The sequence below is a fragment of the Callospermophilus lateralis genome, chromosome 10 (genome assembly GCF_048772815.1).
Source record: "Callospermophilus lateralis isolate mCalLat2 chromosome 10, mCalLat2.hap1, whole genome shotgun sequence".
Classification (NCBI taxonomy): domain Eukaryota; kingdom Metazoa; phylum Chordata; class Mammalia; order Rodentia; family Sciuridae; genus Callospermophilus; species Callospermophilus lateralis.
Window position 1 is genome coordinate 62106593 of NC_135314.1, and position 23451 is coordinate 62130043.

The 23451-nt window shown below is 38.2% G+C and overlaps 1 protein-coding gene across 2 annotated transcripts in view; it reads left to right on the forward strand.

Annotated features, from left to right (window-relative positions):
* Positions 1-23451, forward strand: part of Lsamp (limbic system associated membrane protein) — a 591787-nt gene that overhangs the window by 531347 nt on the left and 36989 nt on the right. For both annotated transcript variants that reach the window (XM_076868338.2, XM_076868339.2), the window contains exon 4: positions 19273-19407. In XM_076868338.2, coding sequence (XP_076724453.2) covers positions 19273-19407 — 135 coding nt within the window. The remainder of the gene's footprint in view (positions 1-19272; positions 19408-23451) is intronic.

Consider the following 23451-nt stretch of genomic DNA (forward strand, 5'->3'; position numbering starts at 1 on the left):
GCTTGAACCATACCCCAGGAAAGTCAGGCAATGGGGCACCCTCGGGTTAGAGAAAAACAATAAGGAACAAAAAGTTGGAGACCCCTCTCTCTCTCACTGGTCACACACACACACACACTCACACACACACACACACACACACACACACACACAGATACACTTTGGTTTTCTTTGGATGAAGTTGTTCTCTGTGCACCAAAACAATATAAACAAGCCATCTTATCTTTGTATTCCTCTTTATTTCAGCACTACTTCAGCTAATGTTTTTGTCCTTTGAGTGAGTCTCTTGTCTTTCCTGAGACTTTCTAGTGTCTCTCAGACTTCTAGAATTTCCGGTGAAAGGCTGATTTCTGAGAGCTACATTTTCCTAAGAATGATTGTCTTCTGATTCCCCCAAGCCATGGTTTCTCAATGCCTGCCGAATAGATTTAAGCTGCATCTTGAGCCTTGACCAGGGCAAAGAGGCCAATTTAAAAACAGGGGGAAATGAATCCCTCCACGTTTCAGGGTCTAAACTACGTGGCCATCCCAGGTCCCCAGTCCCTGTGAGAATATCATGCATTCCATGGTCTATCAATTTTAAGAACTCCCAGCCAGCATAAAATGAGAAAGAGGTTTATTGTGAATTGGGGGTAATATGGCTCTCAGAGGGGAAAGATTTCAGCTATTGGAAATATAATTTCTAGTTTATTAATTTGAAACCTCATTGACTGATTCTGATGTATTTCTCTCCCATCTTGTTGGGCATTTATGTGTGAGTTTACATAATGGCTTTTTCTGGGGGGACCTGAAACACAGCACAACTTACAGGGATGTGATCACCTTCTCTCCGGCAGGCAAAAGAAATGCCTGGGGCCTTTTCAGCTTTTTTAGAGAGAAACAAGTGTAAGGCTGTTAGTCTGATTCTAACTTTTACTGCATTTCTCCTGAGAATAACTCCACAGCAAGAGCAGCAATCTCTTCCCTAGAAAGTCTCAGGATGCAAGATAAAATAGTTCAGTTCATACCAGCACTGAGGGCTTTTAAAGCTTTTTTTTTTTTTTACAGCATGGCTGGTTTCCTAAGGCCAGGGTGAAGGAATCAGTGAACTGGGCTGCCTTTGCAAAGCTCCAACTGTGTACATGTACATTGGAATCAACCCTGGAGTGTTGAAGACTCCTGGGATTGTCTGGGACCTGTTGCCTGAGGACTTCTGCAAATAGGCCTGAGAGGCTGCTCTTTAAGGAATTCCCCCTGAGATTTTTCCTGGTTTTGGAGCCACAGTTTTAGAAGGGTATCTAGGGTGACAAAAGGTATAACTGAATAGATAGATGTTAAGATCATAATTATTGGAAAATAATTAAATGATACTTAGCTCATAGACTGTTACTTCTGAAATATGCTTTTCTTACCCTCTACTATGATCCCCAATTTTAAAAATAACAATCCAACAAAAAATAGTTTGTCAGATTTATAAGTTAGCAGTTGTCCCTTCATACCAGGAATAAGCAAAATTTTTCTATAGAGCAAAGATAGTAAATATTTTAAAATTTGAAGTCATATAGCACCCATTACAACTAACCTACCATTCCAGTAGAAAGCAGTCACAGACAAGACGTAAGTACTCAGGTATATGTCCCAATTAAATGTCATTTATAAATACTGAAATTTGAATTTTATATAATTTTCATGTGCAATATAATACTTCTTTTGTTGAAATTTTTTAATCACTTAAAAATGCAGAACTCGTTCTTACCTGTGAGCTGTACAAAATCAAGCAGCAGGTCAAATTTGGCCCCTGTGACATAGATTCCAGCCCCTATTCTCTAGTTCTGCTGGTTCCAACTTAAATTTGAAAAAGAATAAACAGCAGTCTTGGGACATAATTATATGGACAGTATGATTGTATATATACATATGTGACATAATCTAAAATTTTTGTTCGGAGAAGACATCTGTGTTAAATTTCAAATCTTACATTTTACAAGCAAAAACTCTCAGACACAGATATAGCAGAAAGAGAAGGACTAAAAGAAATTAACATTTAATGAATCCATAACATTTCTGCACATTGTTCAAAAGTCAAAAGTATGGAACTAGATTATCTAAAAGTAATGAGTGTTAACAGTAGGAGCAAATTTAAGTCATTATTGATTTTTATCAATGTAATAATCGTTTCCTAAACTGTTACATCACCTTTACTCTTAGTTTTATATTGTTCTCTTTTGTTGTATCTTTCCTGTGCAGTGTTGTACATATACCTGCTATCAAATTAAATTCTTTATTTTGCTTTTTACTCAAAAGCAACTGGTACATATACATTAAATAGAAATCTACAAAAGGAGAACCATCCTTCCTATATTTGTAATACCTCTCTCTCTCTCTCTCTCTCTCTCTCTCTCCATACAAACACACACACACACACACACACACACACACACACACACAAACACACAGGATGGATTCAGCCCTTTATTTGGCTTTTCACTATCAAATTTGGACAGTTGGCAGTGGATCTATGCAACAGCAATGCTCTAATCATCCCTTTAAAGTACTTGATTTTAGTTTATTCCTTGAGTTTAGTTGCATTGATTTGCCCTTCTAGAAATTATTTGAATGACTTTTAAACTATGTGTTAAGGAACACTGATGTTCCTGAAACTGACCTTAGCTGTTAAGACACTAAAATGGAATGCTGGTAATCTTTTCCTAATTTATATGGGGATATTTATATTGCCTAGTAAGATTTTGTTGATTGAAGGTTATCCCATAAAATATTCTTAAATTATTTTTGGTGTCTGCACCATTTTTCTAAATTAAAATCTAACAATCCACTGAAGGATAAGCACAAAATCACATAATCAAATATTTTGCTTTCTGAATTTAGATTTGCCATTCAAACAGTTTTGGGAATCTGTGTCCCAGATTATCATTTGGAAAATTTAGTAGTATCTTTTCCAGAAAAGAGAGATGAAATCTGCATGGTTTTGTTTAAATCTGATGAAATTACTTTAGAAATTTCCTTCAACCAAATATCATTTTAAATGCTTGTCTCAAGTTTCTTCAAGCCTAGAGAAAATGTATTTCCACTAGCTTAGGGAATAATTTTGCATGTTCCTACTAACCTAAACCCAGCCACTCACTTTTCTCCAATTATTCCTGAACGTATCTTTCACTCACATGTTCACATGCACCACACATACATACACCATTCACATTCCTTTTTTCTTTCAAGTACTTCTCATTCTGACATTGCTTTATGAATTCTGACTTTGACTACTTTGATGTAGAAGAAAGATTTCCCAATGGCTTGAATTGGTGGAGGGAGAGCTCAAGCCTTTTACTCTTGAAATTCCATCTGTTTTGATTAATATGCATCCAACTTAGTCATGCTCCTTCCACCATTTACCTAGCACCATCATAGCCATGCAGTTAGGGTGTGGCCCATTTCCCATAGCAATGGTCCATGGCTCTGCTCTGTCTCTAGGTAGACATTCCACTAGATAAGAGTTGAAATTTGAGACAAATCGTTTTCATTATCTCTAATCAAAGTACCTTGATCACCTGCCCACATCTGAATCTAAAGCCCATAGGCCACCTGGAATTATTTCAGAACACAAATACTGGTTTTAAAAACCCTGAAATGTGTTTGGGTCTCCAGTTCTTTAAAGAGGACTAAAGCTTATTAGTCCGTTGTCAGGAGTGCCAGCTCCAGACTTCAGGGAATCTGAAGCTTTTCTATACCCAGCCACCTTTGCAATCATTTGTTTTTGTCTACTCACTTATTCTCAGATCTATGGAATGCCCGGTCACCACCTCTCAGAAAGATCATCCCATATCATATCAAAATGCAGCCTTTTATAAAGTGAAGACACTTCAGGATCCACCAGCCTAAACAAACTGTGTGCCCATCCTGAGTACCAGCAAGGCTTCTTTCTTTCTTTTTTGCGGGGTGGAGAGGTGTGTGACTCTACTTTAGGCTATTGCAATCCTGGTAGCTTTTACTTTCTGTTTTTATTCTTCCCCGTGGCATGATGTGCCTGGCTTCTGTGATCTCCCCATGCCCTGCTCTGTTACCTTCTCCTTTGCTTCAGGACTTCTCCCTCATGCTGTCTGTCCTTCACATCTTCTCTGTGGTCTCCTCTGCCCCTCAATACATTGGGTCAGGCAGCTCTGCCAAGGACCACTTCTAAGTTTGCCTGTTTGTGAAATCACATGCCAAAAGGAGATGCTTTAAGAGTTTTAACTTCATTCACCTTGAAATTGAAAGTTTTTTTTTTTTTTTTTTTAGACAACCAGGAAACTAAAATTGCTTTAGCACATGATATGTTAAGATATTGATATAATTAGATTTGGCCTTCCAGAAACCAACATTATTTTAAATTAGTACGCAAGGAAGGGAAAGATGAGGAGTTTTGAAAACCTAGCAATTTATTGAACATATTTCAAGACCTCCTGCTTAGAACTTTCCCAATTATCATCTGAAAAAGTGGGTCATTATTGTCCTCATCAAGAATTGGATCAGCAAGTTTAAAAGTCCACTTAGCTTTACATCAAATGCACCCAAAGGCTTATAGTTTGCCTTGTACTCATTCTAGGATTGGTGTGTGTGTGTGTGTATGTGTGTGTGTGTGTGTGTGTGTGTGTGTGTGTTTGTTTGTGTATAAAATGCATGTAAGATTTATATAAATTATTTATCCATACCTGCATTTAATTTCACATCAAGATTCACATATTAGTGACAATGATTTTCTGTCACAGTATTTACTCACTTCCTAGTTACCCCAAACATTTATACAAATTAAGTCAGAGCTGTGCAAAATGTGACATCTGAATTTGTCACCTCCACCTTCCCCTCACTGTGTCCTCCACTTCCATTCTAGTCTGCCAGGTTTTCAAGAAACAATTCCCACAACTACCCATTCTGATTGCTTGCAGCCTGAGAAATCCCGTAGGTTTTAATCGAGAATTAAGACATTAGCTGATAAAAGGTAGAGCCACTTGCATTAATATTTGCATTGTAAAAGGAGTCTTAATGGAAAAATAATTAAGCTTTAAAGATTGATATCTTTGAGGCAATTTATCCTTCCTGGCAACCTGTCAAATCTCTTCACACAGAGCCTGTGCTTTGCATCCCCATTCCCTACCCACACTTCGGGTTGCCACAGATAATCTCAATGTAATTCTGCAACAACACAACAAAAATATGTGGTGGGATATCTCTGAATCCTACATGACATGATCTAAAGAAATTTTAAATCTCTCCTTTGTTATAAATTAATTTACTCTTTGGGAATCTTCCAACTCTTCAAGGTCAGCCACCATCCACCTATCATTCTTCAAGTTCATTAATAGATTAAACACCCATTAAAAGTGCTCTATGACAAAAGTCATGTATAATAGAGCAAGGAAAGGTGATGTGCGCTTCCATGGTCAACGTTTCATGTAAATGACCTATTCTCAATGACTTCTATAATATGAAAGTCTAGTGATCATACCAGGGAATACAGAGGAGATCATAGGATGGGAAGGAAAGTAAAGAACAGCTAACATTTGGGAGTTCAGACCAAGGCTTTCTTTGGAGCAGGCAAGAAGATTGTCTGCACAGGCTTTTGTCAACAACTTTTAGAATTTGTCAGGAACCGTTTAGAATTTGTAGGTATGATGGTAGTCAATCACAGGAACATAATTGAATCTTTGAAAATATAGGATAATGGATTAAAACATTAGACTACCCCCCCTTATTTATTTATTTATTATTGGAAATTGAACCCAAGGACCCTTTACCACTGAGTCACATCCCCAGCCCTTATTACTTTTTTTTTTAATTTTGAGACAGGGTCTTGCTAAGTTGCTTAGACTGAACTTGAATCTATAATTCTCCTGCCTCATGCTCCTGAGTCACTAGGATTACAGGCATGCTGGCCTGGCTAAAACATTAGACCATGTACTATCTATATGATATTAGAAACTTACTTAACTTTACTGAACTTCATTTGCCTCACTTTGTAAAGAAAGAGAAAGTAAACTTATACAGAAGAATGAACTAACATAGGTAAGCAGCCATGTGATACAAAGTAGTACCCAACAAATACAGGCTGAATTGTCAGCTCAGGAATGGAAATTTAGCTCAATACAGAATTTTGTGCATTCCCCTCAATATAATTTAGCTTTCTTCCTTCAGTCTCACCTGACACCAGGCCTAGTTGACTCCTGCAAGCTGGAGTGAATTGAACTTCTCTGATAAAAGAAAAGGGATGTTCATCTGAATGTCAGACTTCTAAAATCAGATAGATGGATACAAATGTAGGAGTCCCTGACCATCACCTTGGGGACTTTATGAACATGGATTCCTAGATCTTAACACTAGATATTTTGATTCATCAAGTCTATGAAGGTCACAGTCTGTGATCTGCATGGATAGCAGCTCCCATTGTGATTCCTATATAGAGGATTTATGGATCACACTTTAAGAAACACTAGAAAAGGTGCTGACAGGATCCTGACATGAGTTAATCATTACATATGAGCAATATATTTGCATAATTTTTCTAAAGTGAAAGCAAAAGGGAAAATATATTGATTTACATAGCTATTCTTTGGAAACAAAAAAAAAGTTTAAAAAGTCAGTTGAAGAGTCTTTTTTTTTTTTTCCTGAAAAGTATCTGGTGTATAGAGTCCTTTAAAAAAACAGATTGATCAGTGTGCTAGACAATATATTTCACTGAAATTTATGAAATGCGTAGAAAATGTGTTTAAAAGAGTAATGTTTTTGATAGTCCTTATAGAAAAGCTGTGGTCTCACTTCAGTGAAGCTATTTCTAGGAAGTGCTGAAATAATTATGGTCCAAATGGCTTGCATTCTAAATACGTGATCCTTGGATGGAATCCAGGGACTCTTAAATAAATGGATAGTAGTATGTGAGTAGATATGCCTTGCAATTATCAAGCGTCTTAAACAAGCATTTGACAGGTCCTGGGTTGAAATCCATTAGCGACGGAATCTCTGGACAGTTGTGCTATGTGGTTGCATTGAAGGCCTACGTGACAGAGATGGGAGGCGGGGGCGAAACCTCCCAAGCACACTGGCCAGCTACCCAGAGTACGATGAAATGGCTTCAGTACACAGCTGAGAAGTTACACAACCTTTTCTCTGATATAAATAAATGATTGAGTACATTTAAGTGCTTGGTTGAGATCCAAAAAGTTCTGCTCCATGTAACAAGGAAAAATAAGTACTGAGTCTGATATTTTCACATGGCAGGTATCAGTTATCACTTACTCTCTCCACCCGTAAAAGTTCTCCATATAGACTCTATTAATTGTATGCATTTGAGCACTGAGGATGTAGCTCAGTGATAGAGCACTTGCCTAGCATGTGCGAGGCCCTGGGTTCTATCCCCCAGGCTGTTTGAGAGAATATTTTTTTGTGATTCATTCCTCTTAGCAACTTCTACTGAGGAGAGTAGTGCTAAGCCACTCCCAATGAGACAGAAAGATAAGCTGACTTTTCTTGGGCCGAGGGAGTGTAAAAGAAAAAATGAACTAGAACAGAGGGTGAATTGTTTATTGCTACCTCCACCACAGACCTCTTCCCATTTCTTGTAGGATTTATAGTTTGTATCATTAAGGAAATCAGTTTGGGATCATTCCCCAAATATTCATATTTAAAGGGACATGACAATAGCAGGGCACTGTGATTTTTTTGTGCTACATCAAGGTTTACAGTCCATTAGTCAGGGATAAAGCATGGTAAAAAGGGTCCAGCCTTGTAGGAAAGGTGATAGTAACCACCAGATGAGGGTCAAGTTCATGGTTCAGCCCAACTTTAGCCCTTGCCGGGGACAGGAGTGCAATTTGACTGCCAGTGGCAAGGACCAAGGCGCTAGCAGGTAAACTGATGCCACAGGGTGAAGAAGGGGTAAGAAAAATGGATTTGAGTACATACAGGTACTGCCACCTCTAAGATCCAGACCTCTCTCAAGAGTGGAGAAAGGGCTTCTAACAGTTGGCCAGATCAAGTCTCCCTGCTTGGGGCTAAGTGAACCAAGCCTGCAGTTTCTGTTCTTGAATAGCTACAGGAGGGCAGCACAGGAGGTAGGCTGGAGCACAATGCCTATGTGCAGTCACTAAAACCCTTGAATGTCCATTTAATTCGAAAATTGTTCTAATTTTTATAAAATATCAGCTTGCTTGCCACTATTCTTCCTGTCATTTGGAATTGCTGTCTTATTTCCCTGAATTTGTCTTTCTTATGCCAGCAATAGAAAAATCTCAAAGATTTTCTTTTTCATTGTGAGAAACTTGCCCTTGGGATACAGCTACTGGGGCAGGTACATCTTTTTCCTATACCAAAATTGTTGAATTCCATTCCACTTTTTAAAACTCTCTCATTATAAAGGTAATATATGATCTGTGTCAAAAATTCAAGCAGGGTAAGGTAGCACAATATGAGGGCAATTCCCGAACTATTCGCTTCTGATATTACTGATCCTATAACCCAAAAGTAAGACTTTTAATGACATTGTACAGACATCATACATAGACAACCAAGTGTACTAAATGTCGTATATATAAATACATATATGTGCATTATTGTGTGCCTATAACTTTTCTAACACAAAGAACATATTATACAGAGCATTCCATGTTTTTATGACTAGATAACGTAATGTTACATCATATGAATTAAATTGTCTTAAGTGAATTAATTTATATAAATATCATGACTCATAGTAGACACCTAATGAGTGCTATGTATAACAATACTAATTTTTTTGAGAAAATCCTCTTCTTGCTTTGCTTTGTGATTTTTTCAACTACATACCCTCCATGGAAAATACAGATTAGTTTCACCTATCTATAATTTTCATGTGATAGTAGTCATACTGTTGTTCATGTTGCCTCTTATAGCTGTCATTTATTCATTTTCTTTTCTATATAATATTCCACTGTGTGAAAGTACAAAAATTTGTTAGCTCTAATGTGAGTGCTTCCAATGCTGTAGTGAATATCACTGCACACAGTAATGGAATTGCTAGATAATATGCATATTTCCAATTTAGTAGATATGGCCAAACTATCTCCCAAAAGGGTAGATCATCCTATTGGCTTCAAAAATTCAACTTTTTAAGAAATCTGTTTCTTTTGTTCCATATAAACCATAAATGCAGTTTTTTGGTCTTGTTATTTATATAATAACTTTATTGGCCAGAGTTTTGTGCTGTGGAGGAATTTTTACTTTTTTACAATCATAATGATAAATCTCTTTTTATGTGGTTTGTTCATGGGTTGCTTAAAAAGGTGTTCTTTTCTTTGATGTTATCAAAATCTTATGGGTATGGAGTGTCCCCAAAGCTCCTGTTAATGCAGGAATATTCAGAGGTGTATGTGATTGGATTGTATTATAACATAAGAGGTTCATCCTATTTTGAATGAGTAGGTGGTAACTATAGTCCAGTGGGATGTGGCCGGAAGAGATGGATCACTGGGGTTGTGCCCTAGAAAGGTACGTCTTCCCTGCATCCCCTGCCCTTTCCTGAACCAGACATGAACTGGGCAGCTTTCCTCCACTGGATCCTTCCACCATAGTGTGCTGCCTCACCTTAGGCCCAGAGCAGTAGAGTTGGCCATCTGTGAACTGAGATCCTTGAAACCATGAGCCCCAAATAAACTTTTCCTCCTCTAAATTGTTCTTGTCAGGTATTTCAGCTCAGCTATAGCAAAGCTAAAACTGGCTAAAACACGATTGATTGCTTTGACTTTTAGTAGTGTTATGGCTTAATATTTAATCTTGTGTCCTTTGATTTATCTGAATGTGCTTTTGTGAATGACATGAGGGTATTATTTTTTTTTCAAAAACAATATTCTAACATCATTTCAGCTACAATAAGAGAAAAACATAATTGAATAGGTAGCCAGTTATAATAACATACAACTATGGTTTTTCAAAATATGACTGATACCAGTTAAATTACAGCAAAAGGGACCCTATTAACTAGAAATAAGAAAATATAACATCTATCATAATGAACTTAACATAAAACTAAAAGGGGGGAAATCGCTCATGGGTAAGTAAATACGATGTAAATGTGCATGATTATTCCTGAAGAGAAAAACATCAGGATTGTAAAGATATATCTCATCTCGCTACATTAATCTATAAGTTCAAAATAAACACAATCACAGATAACAATTATTTACATTTGTTTGATTTGTAAAATAATTCTAAAATTCATAGGAAATAAATATGTAGAACAAATCAAGAAGATCCTGAGAAATAACTATTCATATCAGTAATTTACATGCATTATGAAGTTGTGATAATTAAAATAGAACAGACAAAAAGAATTTTTTAAAAAAGGGACGGAGTCAGAAAAAAAAAATTAGGTTTTAAATAACATAAGCATTTAAAATGGCTGAGGAAAATATGATTAATGGTCTTAAAACTAGCAGACAAAATTCAAATATTGTTCTCAAAGCATTCAATCTGTTTCCTTCACTTCCATCTGAAATGAAGTCAAAGGCTTCCAGAGCTGTCTGTAATGTTTATCCCTGATGAGAACATAAGTTCCCTGAGAGTTAGTAGCCACATCTTTCTGTCCCTTCCTGTTTCTTTCACTTCCTGGTTAGTCCTGCTGGCTGGGACCTGGTTGCAGTAGATATTTGCCAAATGACTCTTTATAATTATACTAGGAATCTCTGTTCTACTATTCATATCACAATCAACTTGCATATACATCTTAAAGAAGTCCGGCCTTTTTATACTGAAAGATAATATTTTACTCAATGGTCAGAAATACTCTGTCTGCATCCCCTTCACCTGCTTGATGACTAATTTCTTCTTTTTGCATACAGTTATCTTCTCCTGATTTTAAAGACCTCAAAAAAATGAATTAATAGGTAAAGAAATGAAGTGCAGAGGAAGGTGCTTTATACCTCATTTCTGTGTGGTTGTTTAGAAGGAATCTCCATTTGAATGTCCTTTAAACATTCAAATCCAACAGATTAAAAAAAAAAAAAATCTGAATTTATTCCTCCCCCAACCTTCTCCATTAAAACACCTTGGCACGGGCATTAAAATATCACCCAGCACCCCTTGTTGGTGCAAGCAGTCCCTTCCCTCCAACATCTGTCCACAGGTCAGGCTAAGACCCTCTTGTGAACTCTCTTCATTTCAGCCATTCAAACCTCTGTGGTGGCCTTTTCTTTTCCTTTTGTTTTTATTTAAAAAGAAGTAGAGGAAACATCCTCATGCAGCGCTTTTTAAATGAAGTGACTTGTCAAGTCCGAGACTGTAGCAGTAATCTGAAAGGCAGTAAATTTAGCGACCCTCACTTGCACTGACAGCCTGTCGAGCTCTTGAAACATAAATAGCAGTGGAGACAAATCGCTGCTGTTTTCCTATTAAGCTTTGGCCCACTGGCCTCATAGCCTTTCAGGAGCTTGTGGGCCCAGCCTGGGAGAGCAGCTGCTTTCCAGAGCAGGCAGGAACTCTCAGGTTGGCTCCCACTCCCCCTGGAGGTGTGCTCCTGACACTGCAGCTGGGCCCTACCCCACTGGGATCCATCAGCTTCCCAGAAAGGCTGAAAATCCTGGGCCAAGACCAGGGACTGGGGCTCCTGGTAAGCAAAGGCCTGCAATCCAAAATGAACATCGAGAAGGCAATTCCTAGCTCGTGCATTTTGGACTCAAATCAAGAAGCCAATTGCCAGACCCTTTATTATGGTTGTGTCGATCCTGACTGGTCACCAAAGGCTGCCCACCTTGTGTTAAATAGAAATGTTTTAAGAACATCCCTTTAGTTCATGCTTACACCATTTCTTTTCCTGTTCTGCTCCCAACACTCACCCTTATTTTTCTCTTCATTACTTATGTATTGACTTTAAGCAAGAGCAGTTCTCTAAATTGGATCAAACAGCTCATTCAGCATGGTCTACCTGAAGAAGCGGAACTGGGATTTTGGGGTGAGCCCAAATGAGATCACAACAACATCAGGACCGGTGAAGAAAGAGTAGAGGACCAAATGGGGTTATCATCTTCTACTGTGTTTTAATTACATTTCAAAGGCCTCTCTGGCAGCCACAAAACCCTGCCTAGCAATCCTTCCACAATGCAATTGCCCTGCTGAGTTTAACACACTCACTTACAAAATGCCAATTGATTTATGTGACTCTCAAAAACAGCAACCGCTGCTCTCATCTCTCTTGATATTTAATCCTCAGCCATTGCAAAATCACTAATGACAAGTCAGGTATTACCCCCGCAGTTCTGATGACAATGGCAAAAGATTTTGGTTGTCACTACCTCTGTCCAGCAATTCAAATCTTTCCCTACCTCCCCTATTAAGAAGTAGGCTGAAAAACAACCAACAACTGCAGGAATCCTTATTTCTCTTTTATTCTCCCAAAACTCTTTTAAGTATTTTTGGTATATTTTCTTTTCCTCTTTTTCAGTTTTACCTCTTTGCATCCTCTACCCCATGCCCTTTGGGTAGTCAAAGTGAAATAGGACAGTGAGTGCTTGCTTTATGACATAGTGCTTGTATTTGTCCATTTTCCACTGCTGCAAAAAATACCTGAGGCTAGCTTATGTATAAAGAAAAGAGGTTTATTTAGCTCATAATTGTGGAGGCTGGAAGTCCAAACAGCATTGCAACCACTCTGCTAAGGGCCCCCAGGTTATATCAGATCCTGGTGGATGGCATCATGGCAGGAGGGTGAGCAAAAGGGAAGGATCACCTGGCAAGAGAAGGAGGAGGGGCAAGGGGCTCCTCTCCTACAACAACCTTTCATCCAGAACTAATCTGAGAACTAATCTGAGTCCCATATAAATACATGTCCTTCTAAGGACAGTACCTACAATGACCCAATCACTTCCCATGAGGCTCCCCCTTTTCAAGATTGCACATTATGCCAGACAGGCACAGTGGTACATGCCTGTAATCCCAGCAGCTCCAGAGAGACAGGAGAATCACAAGTTCAAAGCCAGCCTCAGCAAAATCGAGGCACTAAGCAACTCAGTGAAACCCTATCTCTAAATAAAATACAAAATAGGGCTGGGGATGTGGTTCAGTGGTCAAGCACCCCTAAATTCAATCCCTGGTGCAAAAAAAAAAAAAGATACCACATTACCTTCCCTAACATCACCACTTTGGAGACCAATCTTCCAATCCTTAGGGGACACACTCAAATCATATCCAACACCTGACAATGCTATATCAGGTGAATGTTATGAAGCTTCTACTCTAGCGGTTTGAATTACCACTGATGTGCAGAAAATACATTCAAATCCACATTCAACCTGAATCTCTTATCAACCCCATATTTCTATTGAAAGTACTCAACAGAATATCTCCAGGAAATCCTGATACCAAACATTCCAGAATGATAGTCATTAATTCACTCAAAAAAAAAAAAGCACTTCTTAATTTCCCAAGTAATACCAACTACGTTTGCACCAGGAAGTCACTAGCTCTCAACCAACACACACCACATTTAGAATATATTTCTTCATACTCGAGAATGTCAGCATTTTTGTGCAACAATGAGTTTATGTTGCTAATGGAGGAGCTCCTAAAAAAATGAGTGGAGACTTAAATTTTTAAATACCAATTTTTTCTCATTTATTGCTTTATTTGATTCTCTCAATAAGGATGTTCAATGAAGTGGGAAATCCACAAAAAAAGATAAAGTTTTTCTTTTTTACCTCCTTTATCTGTAACTGAGTTGTAATGCTTTAGAAATCCCCCAAGTGCCCCTATCCTCAGCTTCCCACTTTATACTCTGTAGAAAGAAATAGAACAGATGCAAAGAAGTTAGAATTCAGCAAACTCTAGCCTTTCCCAGCAATTCAATGATAAAGACAGTATGCCTAGTTAGGAATATGGACTCTAAATGTCCACAGACCTGGTTTAAACCTCAAATCTCCCTGACTATCATCATAAACTTGGGAAAGTTCCTTGTCTACTATAAATGTGTGTTTCTTTGTGTTCCACATCTGTAAGCAAACCCCCAAGCATCATGAATTAAATAAGATAATGTATCTTGAGTGTTATTACTCAGTGGATTAGCACAGTTCCTGGAAAGTGTTTAAGTGGTAGCTCATTCAAAACTGACTCTACACTGTTTTCTTGAATTTTCAGTGGTTTCTAACATTGTCCTGCATCCTGGGGATACAGTGATGGGCAAAACCAGATGAGGTCCCTACAGTGGGAAAGTCTTACAATGTAATCATAGCTATTCTTTGTGCAGTTTCCCTCAAAGAACTGAACATAGTGGACCTAAACTCCAAGCATAGCATTTAGAAGGGCAGAACAATTTATAATCATTGATAACAAGTATAGGGTAAAGGTTTAATATTATTAAAGAATGCCAAGATTGAAATGATGTGCAGATGGCAGTCCCAGGTCAGATGCTGAACTAAAACTATGTCAGCTAGCAAAAAAAAAAAAAAAAAAAAACTGTATATGAAGCAAAACTGCAAATCATTAGTGAATTGGGTCTTTCTAGAGGCCAGGAAAAAATAATGCCAGAATGTTTTTCATTTTTTGCCCATGCACATCCATTAAGCCAAAGCCAGTTATGAATTTTCTCTGACTTATCACTGGTTTTTAGGTAATAACTACACCCTTCCAGGCTACAGAAGGCATGGGTCAATATACCAAATTCACATCCTGCTGTATCTTACTGTTTCCATAAGGAGTATTGCTCTGAGTGACTTACCTCTTGCACCTCAAATATCTTAATAGTTCAATGCCTCTCTCTCTAGGGAACTCTCCCTCCTTTCATTTCCATTCCTCTGGCTTAAAAATCGCCCTCATTGCACCACCTCTGTGTTTTTCTTTCTTTACTCCCTTAATGCACGGTTTTTCCTTATTCTTCTATGATTGTTGCTCTGGCAACGGTGGCTGCTCCCTTCCCACCTTCTTTTTATCAGGATCACTTACCACCTCTCACCCCTCCCTTTCAGTGATGAAAAGCGGGGATGAGAAGTGGTTTCCACCTTTGGACAGCAACCTTGTCAAACACTAAAGGATGTCTCAGGTGAAATATAAAGCTGAGAAACAAAATCTTCAAAGGATCTGGAGGGAGACCTGGCTAGAGATACAAACAGAATTCTATCACAGCTCTCCTTTCTAGAGTCTTCTCTCTGTGCTTTCCCTCTTCTTCTTCTTTTTAGGGTTTTTGTGTAGACCATGCTATGCAGAAAAGTAGGGAAGGGAACAAAACCAGAAATAGGTGAGCATGTCCTTAGGAAGAAAGGAAAGAAAAGAACATAAAACATATTGTAAGAACAGACACTTGTTACAGCATTTGAAATTTGCCCAGGAAACTTCAAATGGCATCATTGATTTTGTGATTCTGTTTTTCTTTTATTTTTACAGGCAGAAGTTCATAGCTTGCTTGTGCTCACTTTCTTGACTCTCATTTCCAAACACAGACTCATACAACACACAAATACACACCCACATACCCTGCAAGAAGAATTTCAGTTCTTGCTTTTCTTTAAATTACGTGTTTGTGTTGATAGCTAATGTGTTTACAGCTACTTGCTTACACATAAATATTCAAATTTAGTTAAGGGAATGTCAGTGCCATTCCAAACACATCTTTCCTTTAGCAAAACATTGATGTACTGAGATGTTACAAGTCTCATCTCAGAATAGTGGGGAAAAAAATGTATCTGTTTCCTGATGTCCTTAGAATTCTACATTTATAAATGAAATACTCAAATTAAGCAAGTTCCCTCAATTGTATTTCTTGCATCTCAAACAAAAGGAAAGAAAGACAGATATCGTAATGATTATTAGGGTAATAGTATTGTTTTACAAATCTTTTTAATGCACATAAAAGAGAAGTTTTCATGTCCTGGGGAGTTTTCAAGAATAGTGCTCTTTTGGGGGAGCAAATATTAGTAGGTTAATAAATTTGCATGGTGTTTACTAAAAGTTAAGAGCAGAAGCTTATAGGTAAATAAGTAGCTGCGGGAGTGGGGCAGCAGAAAGAGGAGAAACAGGAAGACAGTGGGAAGAAAAGAGGGAAAGAGAGGAAGGAGAAAAGAAAGAGAAAGAAGCACCATGGAAATGAATTTAATTCCAAATGAATGCTTGCTTAGGAATGCCTGGTTGACCTTGGAATCTCAATAAATGAACATTTTGGATTCAAACTACAGATTTCACCAAAATGTGTTCCTCCGAGGCATAGTACTCAGAAGGCAGCACCTGGCAGACTTTAATTGGGGTTACCCTGGCTGACTTTTCTCCACATTAGGGAATGCCAAAGAGAGCATATTTCTCTTGCCATGAGCTCTAGGCACTTCTTTCTGACTTATAAAGAAATATTAAAGGAACTAATATGTACAACTTGAGTAAACGGTGACTAAGAGGGCATACGCTAATTATGCACAAGAGTTTGAAAGGTGCAGACACCGGGGAGGATGAGAAGTTCTTTAGGCTGGTAGCTGAATATTGCCAGGAGACACCCAAGCACATTAAGCAAAGGGAGATTTAAACTAAACACTAGATCCCAGAATAAATATAACCTTCCGTTACATGAGCAAGCTGGTGGAAACTGGTTGAGATGTTTAAAATACCAAAATATTGAAACTTGCATTTCAAGTCAATATTTGAACAAGGTCAGGAAATAATAGAAATCAGAAAGGGACCTGAGTTGTAGTCAGAGGGCAAGTCATCAGAGAACTTCCACAACAGGCTATGTGTTTCTGGCCTGAGATTTTTAAGTTTAGAGAGTCCAGGAAATGGTGGCCAGATCCTAGTCAAAGTGACTTGAAAGAACTGGAGAACAGGTACAACTATGGGCACAGGCACACTGGGGCAAAGGGGGAAAAAGCAGGAGAATCTGAGTGCATTTTAGAATTTTCTGTCTCAAAATTAATGTGATCTATTCCAGGCCTTAAAATAAGAACTGCCATTGCTGAGAGGAAAAGGATGGCATCTTATCAGGCCTGTGTCCACAGGGGCCTCTGCTGATTTCTGAACTGATAACTACACACCACAGTCACAGCCTCAGGACGTGGCCAGTGAGCCTCTTCCCTAACAGCAGAGTGCTCCTACATACCCTTTCTTCCCCCAACAAAGTGGTGCTCTGCTGGAAACATTTAAAGGGAATGGGTTTTTATGACAGCATCTCTCCCAGAAATGCCCACCACCTTTGGTTATCTAGCTCCATTCTCTTAAGCTGTATGAAGTGTTGGATCTGACTCCTATCTGCTATGTATCTTAATTCAAGTCATCCGTGTATTACTTCATCAAGGTTGCCATACCAAAATTGCTATATACCTACAAATAAGGTTTATGGATATGGAGGAGGGCAAGGAAGAAATCCTAAAATACTCTGAATCATCTTTACATCTTCTCATTATAATCTAGCATCACTCTCAAAATCAATAATGCTACTTTGCTCTCTATTCCACTTCTGCACTCCAGATTTCTAATTAGCTTACACCTATTATCAGCCTGTTAAATAAAAACTGATTGTCAACATTGCCATTAGTCTTCAGGGTACTGATGTTCAGCTAGAAGATCCGTGGCATCGAACAAATAGCATGACTCAGTCCATAAATGTATGTAAACACACACGATTTTTTTTCCCTCCAAGCCCAAATCCTGTCCAGTTAATTTATAAAGGGGCTTATTACTCCAAGATTTCTGTTTTCTTTCCAACTGCATTTCACTCCTATAACAAAATTAGATCTGACTTCTTGCTTGAAAATGGGAAAATAAAAAGAAAGGAACACAGACAGAAAAAAATAACTAAACCTTTTATAAATAATATCCAGCTCTATACCATAGGCCATTTCTAAAACATTTTCAATAGAAGAATGTGCTGGAGAATGTGCAGAATATAACTATTGCCTGTTAGTTGTTGGAATTGCCAAGTTTCCTAAAACTAGTGATACTGACATTGACAGAGACTTAATGCTTAGAGTATTCCTGACAGTTGAGTTATAGAACGTTATCAAAGGGGTCCTATGTTCTGTTGGGAGCCTAGTTAACAAGCTTAGCTGACATATTTCGACAGTGAATTCATGTCCATGCTGGCTGGCTGTTATGTTGATTTGGCCATCAGGGAATTTCTAGAAAAGGAAAACAGCTTGTGACATTTCAGCAGAGCTATTAATTGGTAACATTTAATGTAGGATGACCAGGAGCAAGATTCCATCATGGTGCCGGGCTGTATTCTTGAACACCCTCTCCAGTTGCTGTCTCCTAACCCAATAAGCAGTGGAGTCCTGAAATCTGGAGGTGAAGGGATTTCAATTCAACTGAAGTCCACAGGCCTTTTTAGTCAAGCTCTGGCTAAGCTCTTCCTGCTGTGCAATCTCTCTTTTCTCCACCTTCTCTTTTCCCTTTTTTCATTCTCTCTCCTTCCACTTCCTCATCCCTCTTTCTCTCAATCTACTCAGAAATTTTATTTAATCAGTTATGATCCATGTGAGGAAAATTTAAACAAACTTTCTTGTCTTGAAATTTCTTTACTAAAATGGACATAGCCAATTTTGTAGCTCTTTTTAGAGTTGCTATGTCCCCAACCCCAGGTGCCACAATCTAATTGCAAAACGTACCATCAGCAGCACATTCTCATGGATCTAACTCATGCCCTGAAAGTCTCAATGATGATATTGTTTTATACAAAACAAGGAACCCATAACAGCAAGACAGGGTTTAGCACTTGATTCTTGTGAAAAAAATTCCACATAAAGTGGCAGAGTGGTGATTTCACAAAAGGAAGCCAGTTCTCCTTCTAATAGCTACTTTGAAGTTTAAAAGTATAATTGATGATGTCAGTGCTTCACCCACATCCTTCAGAGTGCTTGACAACTTGTATGGACCTCCCCACAACTACTACTTTATACCAAACCCTTAAATAATGACTGGTACATATGAATATATAAACACTCCAGCTTTGTACCTCATGATCAGGATGACTTTAAGTGGGACATGTATTGTCCCCAGAGCTTCCTGAAAGATCAACTCAAGGTTGCTTTGGGGGGGACTCAGTTTGGCATCACATTCTTGTTTGGTTTCCTTCTCTTCCAGATTCCCTTTTTCCACTCCTTTATCAGCATGTTACAACAACAGTTCCCATTTAATCACTTTTACAAGATTTTCGTCTTAGGGTTTGTGTCTGTCAAATATGACCTCAGAAAAAGCATATTGTCAAAGTATTGAAAAGTCATGTCAGTTTATTGCTTTTTAAAAGAAAAATGAGGCAGTCTGCTGTGATCTCAACTTTAAAAAAAAATCATGCAAACTTTTTTTTTTTTTTTTCAGGAAGAGAATTTGAAGGAGAAGAAGAATATCTGGAGATTCTTGGCATCACCAGGGAGCAGTCAGGCAAATATGAGTGCAAAGCTGCCAATGAGGTCTCCTCAGCGGATGTCAAACAAGTCAAGGTCACTGTGAACTGTGAGTATGGTGGTCACAGCAGCAGGTGCTACATGCCCAGGGCATGCACCTCCACCTCCAGCAAACTCGAAAGATTCCATTAGCAAAAGAGCGTTACAGTTCAAGCGGATGCTCTTTTGGTCAGGGATACACATTTATACATCAGACACATCCAAGGGCAGGATTTGGCCTTTGAATTTGATAAATCAACTCTACCAATTCTAAATATAACCCATAATACATTTAACAATAGCCTTTGTCTTTTATTCAGGCTACAGAATTAAGAAAACATGATCAGACAACACTAGCATTTCTGGCACTCATTATTCTGACCTTTGTGGACACCAAGGTCATATTACTTTGGAAAAACCAACCATTTGTGTCTGCTTTAGCTAGAATTTCTATATTAATGCATTGTTTGTCAAAAGGTAATAGGCCAAGATCATATTTTATCCTCTGCTATTTAACTAATTGACCTTGAAAACAAATTCAAGCCACTGTGGTCAGATGCCATGTGTTCCTGATGGTTATCAGGGATAAGATAAGATAATTTTAGTTATCTATTTGTCCCAAAGTACAGGCATTAGAAAAGAAGATTTCACTAAGATGCATAGGTAAGTGAGCATACTTTGAACTTCTTAGATGAAAGAATCCTTAGATGTAGTTCAAAAGGGGGAGGGAGAGAGGGAGGATCTATAAGATGTGTGTCACCAGCAAAGGAATAAAGAGAATTTGTTTACCTTATTCAGTTAGGAGTATCTTTCTGTATCATTCAAATTTACATTTCTACATCACACAATTGTGGTTAGTGACAGGGATGAAGATATATCCTGACAGGTCTTCCCTTCTAGGAATTTCACATATATACATACCCCCACTCATATACCCTACCTACACACATATGCACACATATTCACACATAACACACAAAGGCACATGTACACACAGGCACAAGCATCTAAACCCACCTTTGAAAGTGTGCTTTAGACTATGTTGAGTTGCATTCTGTCATCTCATGTCCTCCATAACAATCACCCCTGAGCCATCATCTGTATAAATTCTATGCATTCTTCCCCAAAAACCTGGCAAGATAGGTATACTTGACTCCACTTTAAAATTTGAGAAACTGAAGCCTAAGGAGTTGAAATGCAACATGGAAAAAGAACATGGAAAGCAAATATAAGAATAGGGAATGAGCCTCAGGTCCATTTAATAAAAAACCCATGCTCTCAAGAAGAAGAGAGAAGAAGGAAGAATTATCAATTCTTTTTACCTACTATGAACATCTTAGAATTAAAGGATTTACTTTTTATTTAAACTTCATAATAAACCTATGAGATAAAAATTATTAGTCTTAATTTGTAAATTAGGAAATGCTTGTGGAAAAAAACCCAATAAAATAAAAGGTGACTTACCATACACACACACACAAAAAAAAAATTAGGAAACTGAGGCTAGAGAGCTGATGAGCCCTGCATGACTCAATATGTTAGTCAGCCTTCTGTCACTGTGACTAAAATGCCTGATAAGAACAACTCAGGATGAAAAATTTATTTTGGGCTCATGATTTCAGATGTCCATGGTCAGCTGACTCCTTTGCTCTGGGCAGAACATCATGGCAAAAGGGCATGGTGGAGGAAAGCTACTCAGTTCACAGCAGCCAGGTAGGAGAGAGAGGGATAGAGACAAATAGTCCAAGGCCACACTTCCAGTAATCTACTCCAGTAACCTACTTACTCTAACCACACCTACACCTACAGTTATCATCCATTAGCCTATTTAACTATCAAAGGATTGATCCAGCAAATGGATAAAGCCAGTGATCAGGTCACAGCCCTAGTGGTTTCCCAAAATCTTCATCTCTGAGCCTTGCTACACTGGGGGATCATATATTCAAAATGTAAGTTTTTAGGAGACATTCCAGATCCAACCATAACACCAAGCCTACACTTGGGGTGTTCTAATACCCTGGGTCTTGCTCCAGCCTTTTAGCTTTCTAAAATAGTGAGATCTTTATACCAGTAGATATGGCTCTGCTATGCACATTTATGGTCTTCATTTCCAAGAGCAAGAGGCGGCATTTGATGAGCTATGATGTGCTTTTATTCCTAGCTGTCTCCAATTTTTTTAGTAATAGAGTTTTGAAATGCCAGTATTATTATTCTTTTCTAGTACTGGGTGTGTTTCAAAGACACATTAATGATCTCAATGTTATAAAATGCTTTAGGTCCTTTTTTCACATGAAAGGCAATTTCTCTGGGTGTTTATATAAGTTTATAATTAGGTTAGTTAGCTTCTTTTATGTACACATAACCATGCCATCATCTTCCACCTCTTTCCTGACTTTTGGAGTGAAGATTTCATTTTCTCTTAATTGACCTTCAACTTAATTAGATTTCTGAAAGTCCAATCACGGAGTAAATAGAAAATATTTATGCTTCCATTGTATGAAACATCAAAGTGGTCTGGATTGCAGATGGTTCCCAAGATCAAAGCTAGCCGTCTGGGCCCTATTATTATTGGAGCAATTAGTCTGACATTGCTCCTTCTTCACTGTCCCCAAAGTGTAATTTAGGACAGAAGAAAATACTGATAATTTTCAAGAAAAGACTTTTATGAAAATGTGAGCTTTTGCTAGTGAGGAGTGAACCACAGAAGAATAAGGACAGAACCTGAAAATTCTAAAAGGACACATCATAACACATTATATGGAAAGCTATAATGAGTCTCATCAAACATCCAATATGCCCTAGCCAGCAGGACCCAGCACATACCTGATCTTATAAAAATTGCTCAGTAGATATTTACCAAAGAGGTAGCAAAAACACACAGTAAATGCTGCACCCTTAACATCTCTCCAAACTTCACAAACGATACTGATTATAATTCAGGAAGAACATTCTAATATCAATTTCCTTTGGAATCACCTTTTTACCCAAACTTCATAAACCACATCTACATTATATTGGAGCAAGGCATCACACCAGTTGTCCTGTTCAAACAGCTCATCTAAACATTATTGTATTAAGTAGAGGAAGTCCCCAAGATTAAATTATGGAGGCAGACTGCCCGGTAAAACCCTTGCATATCCAGAGATGTATCCAGGATCACTACTGAGGCTTCAGTTAAGCTTCCTGATTCCTCTTCCTTTTCAAAACACAGGCTTGGGCATAGAGTGAAGGGATCAGGACGGCTAAGATAACTACTGGCTAAAGAGATTATTAGAAAGAACAGACCCCCAAATACCACTTAAAATCCCACACTGGTAACTTTCTCCTGCCACCACTCCATTGATTCATTTGCTCAGTTGCCAGCAGATGTTTGTTCCAGGGCACTGAGAGGCCAGCGCTGTAAACCAGAGGGACATAACAGTTCAGCCTGTTGAGCTCACAAGCTGGATCCTACAGTTTCTTCTTTTTACTTCTCTGTGATAACCCTTCTCTGTGGTAGGTCTATAGCATAGCACATAGCCATTTTACAGGCAAAATCTATTTTCTAAGTGGTAGGAGGTCTTGGAATTTATGGAAAGCTAAATTATTGTCTCAAAATCTCTTCAATTAAATAAGCTTAGTAAAATTTATGAAATAGACAGGACTCCTGGCTTTCTGTATCTTCCCCAGAGCATGACTGCTGATTTTTTCCAGTTACCTACCCTAGGGAAGAGTCTGTCCTTTCGTTGCAGATTCCAGGTATAATCCCTCAATTTCAGTTCCCACAGTGCATTAAAAATTTCTAATTATGAGTCTGTCTCACCCCAGTGCCCACTATCCCTCAGATAATATCTAGCACATAGCAAATGCTCAATAAATACAGGCTATTAGTTTTATTTGGACTCTCCCTTTTAATGGCCCTTTTTCCTATTTCCAGAGAAATTCTTCCCAAAAGCTTCTTCCAGCTCTCAAGTCTATTCCCTCCCCCATTGGTCTGCTCATCTTTTCCCCCCTCTTCTGCCTTTTCGTAACTCTCCATGTAGGTCCACACTATCACTCTTCACAATTTCTTTTTTCTGTTCTTATCTCCCTTTTCACACAACTCTGCTTCATTCTGCTGTCCAGAGTTAACCAA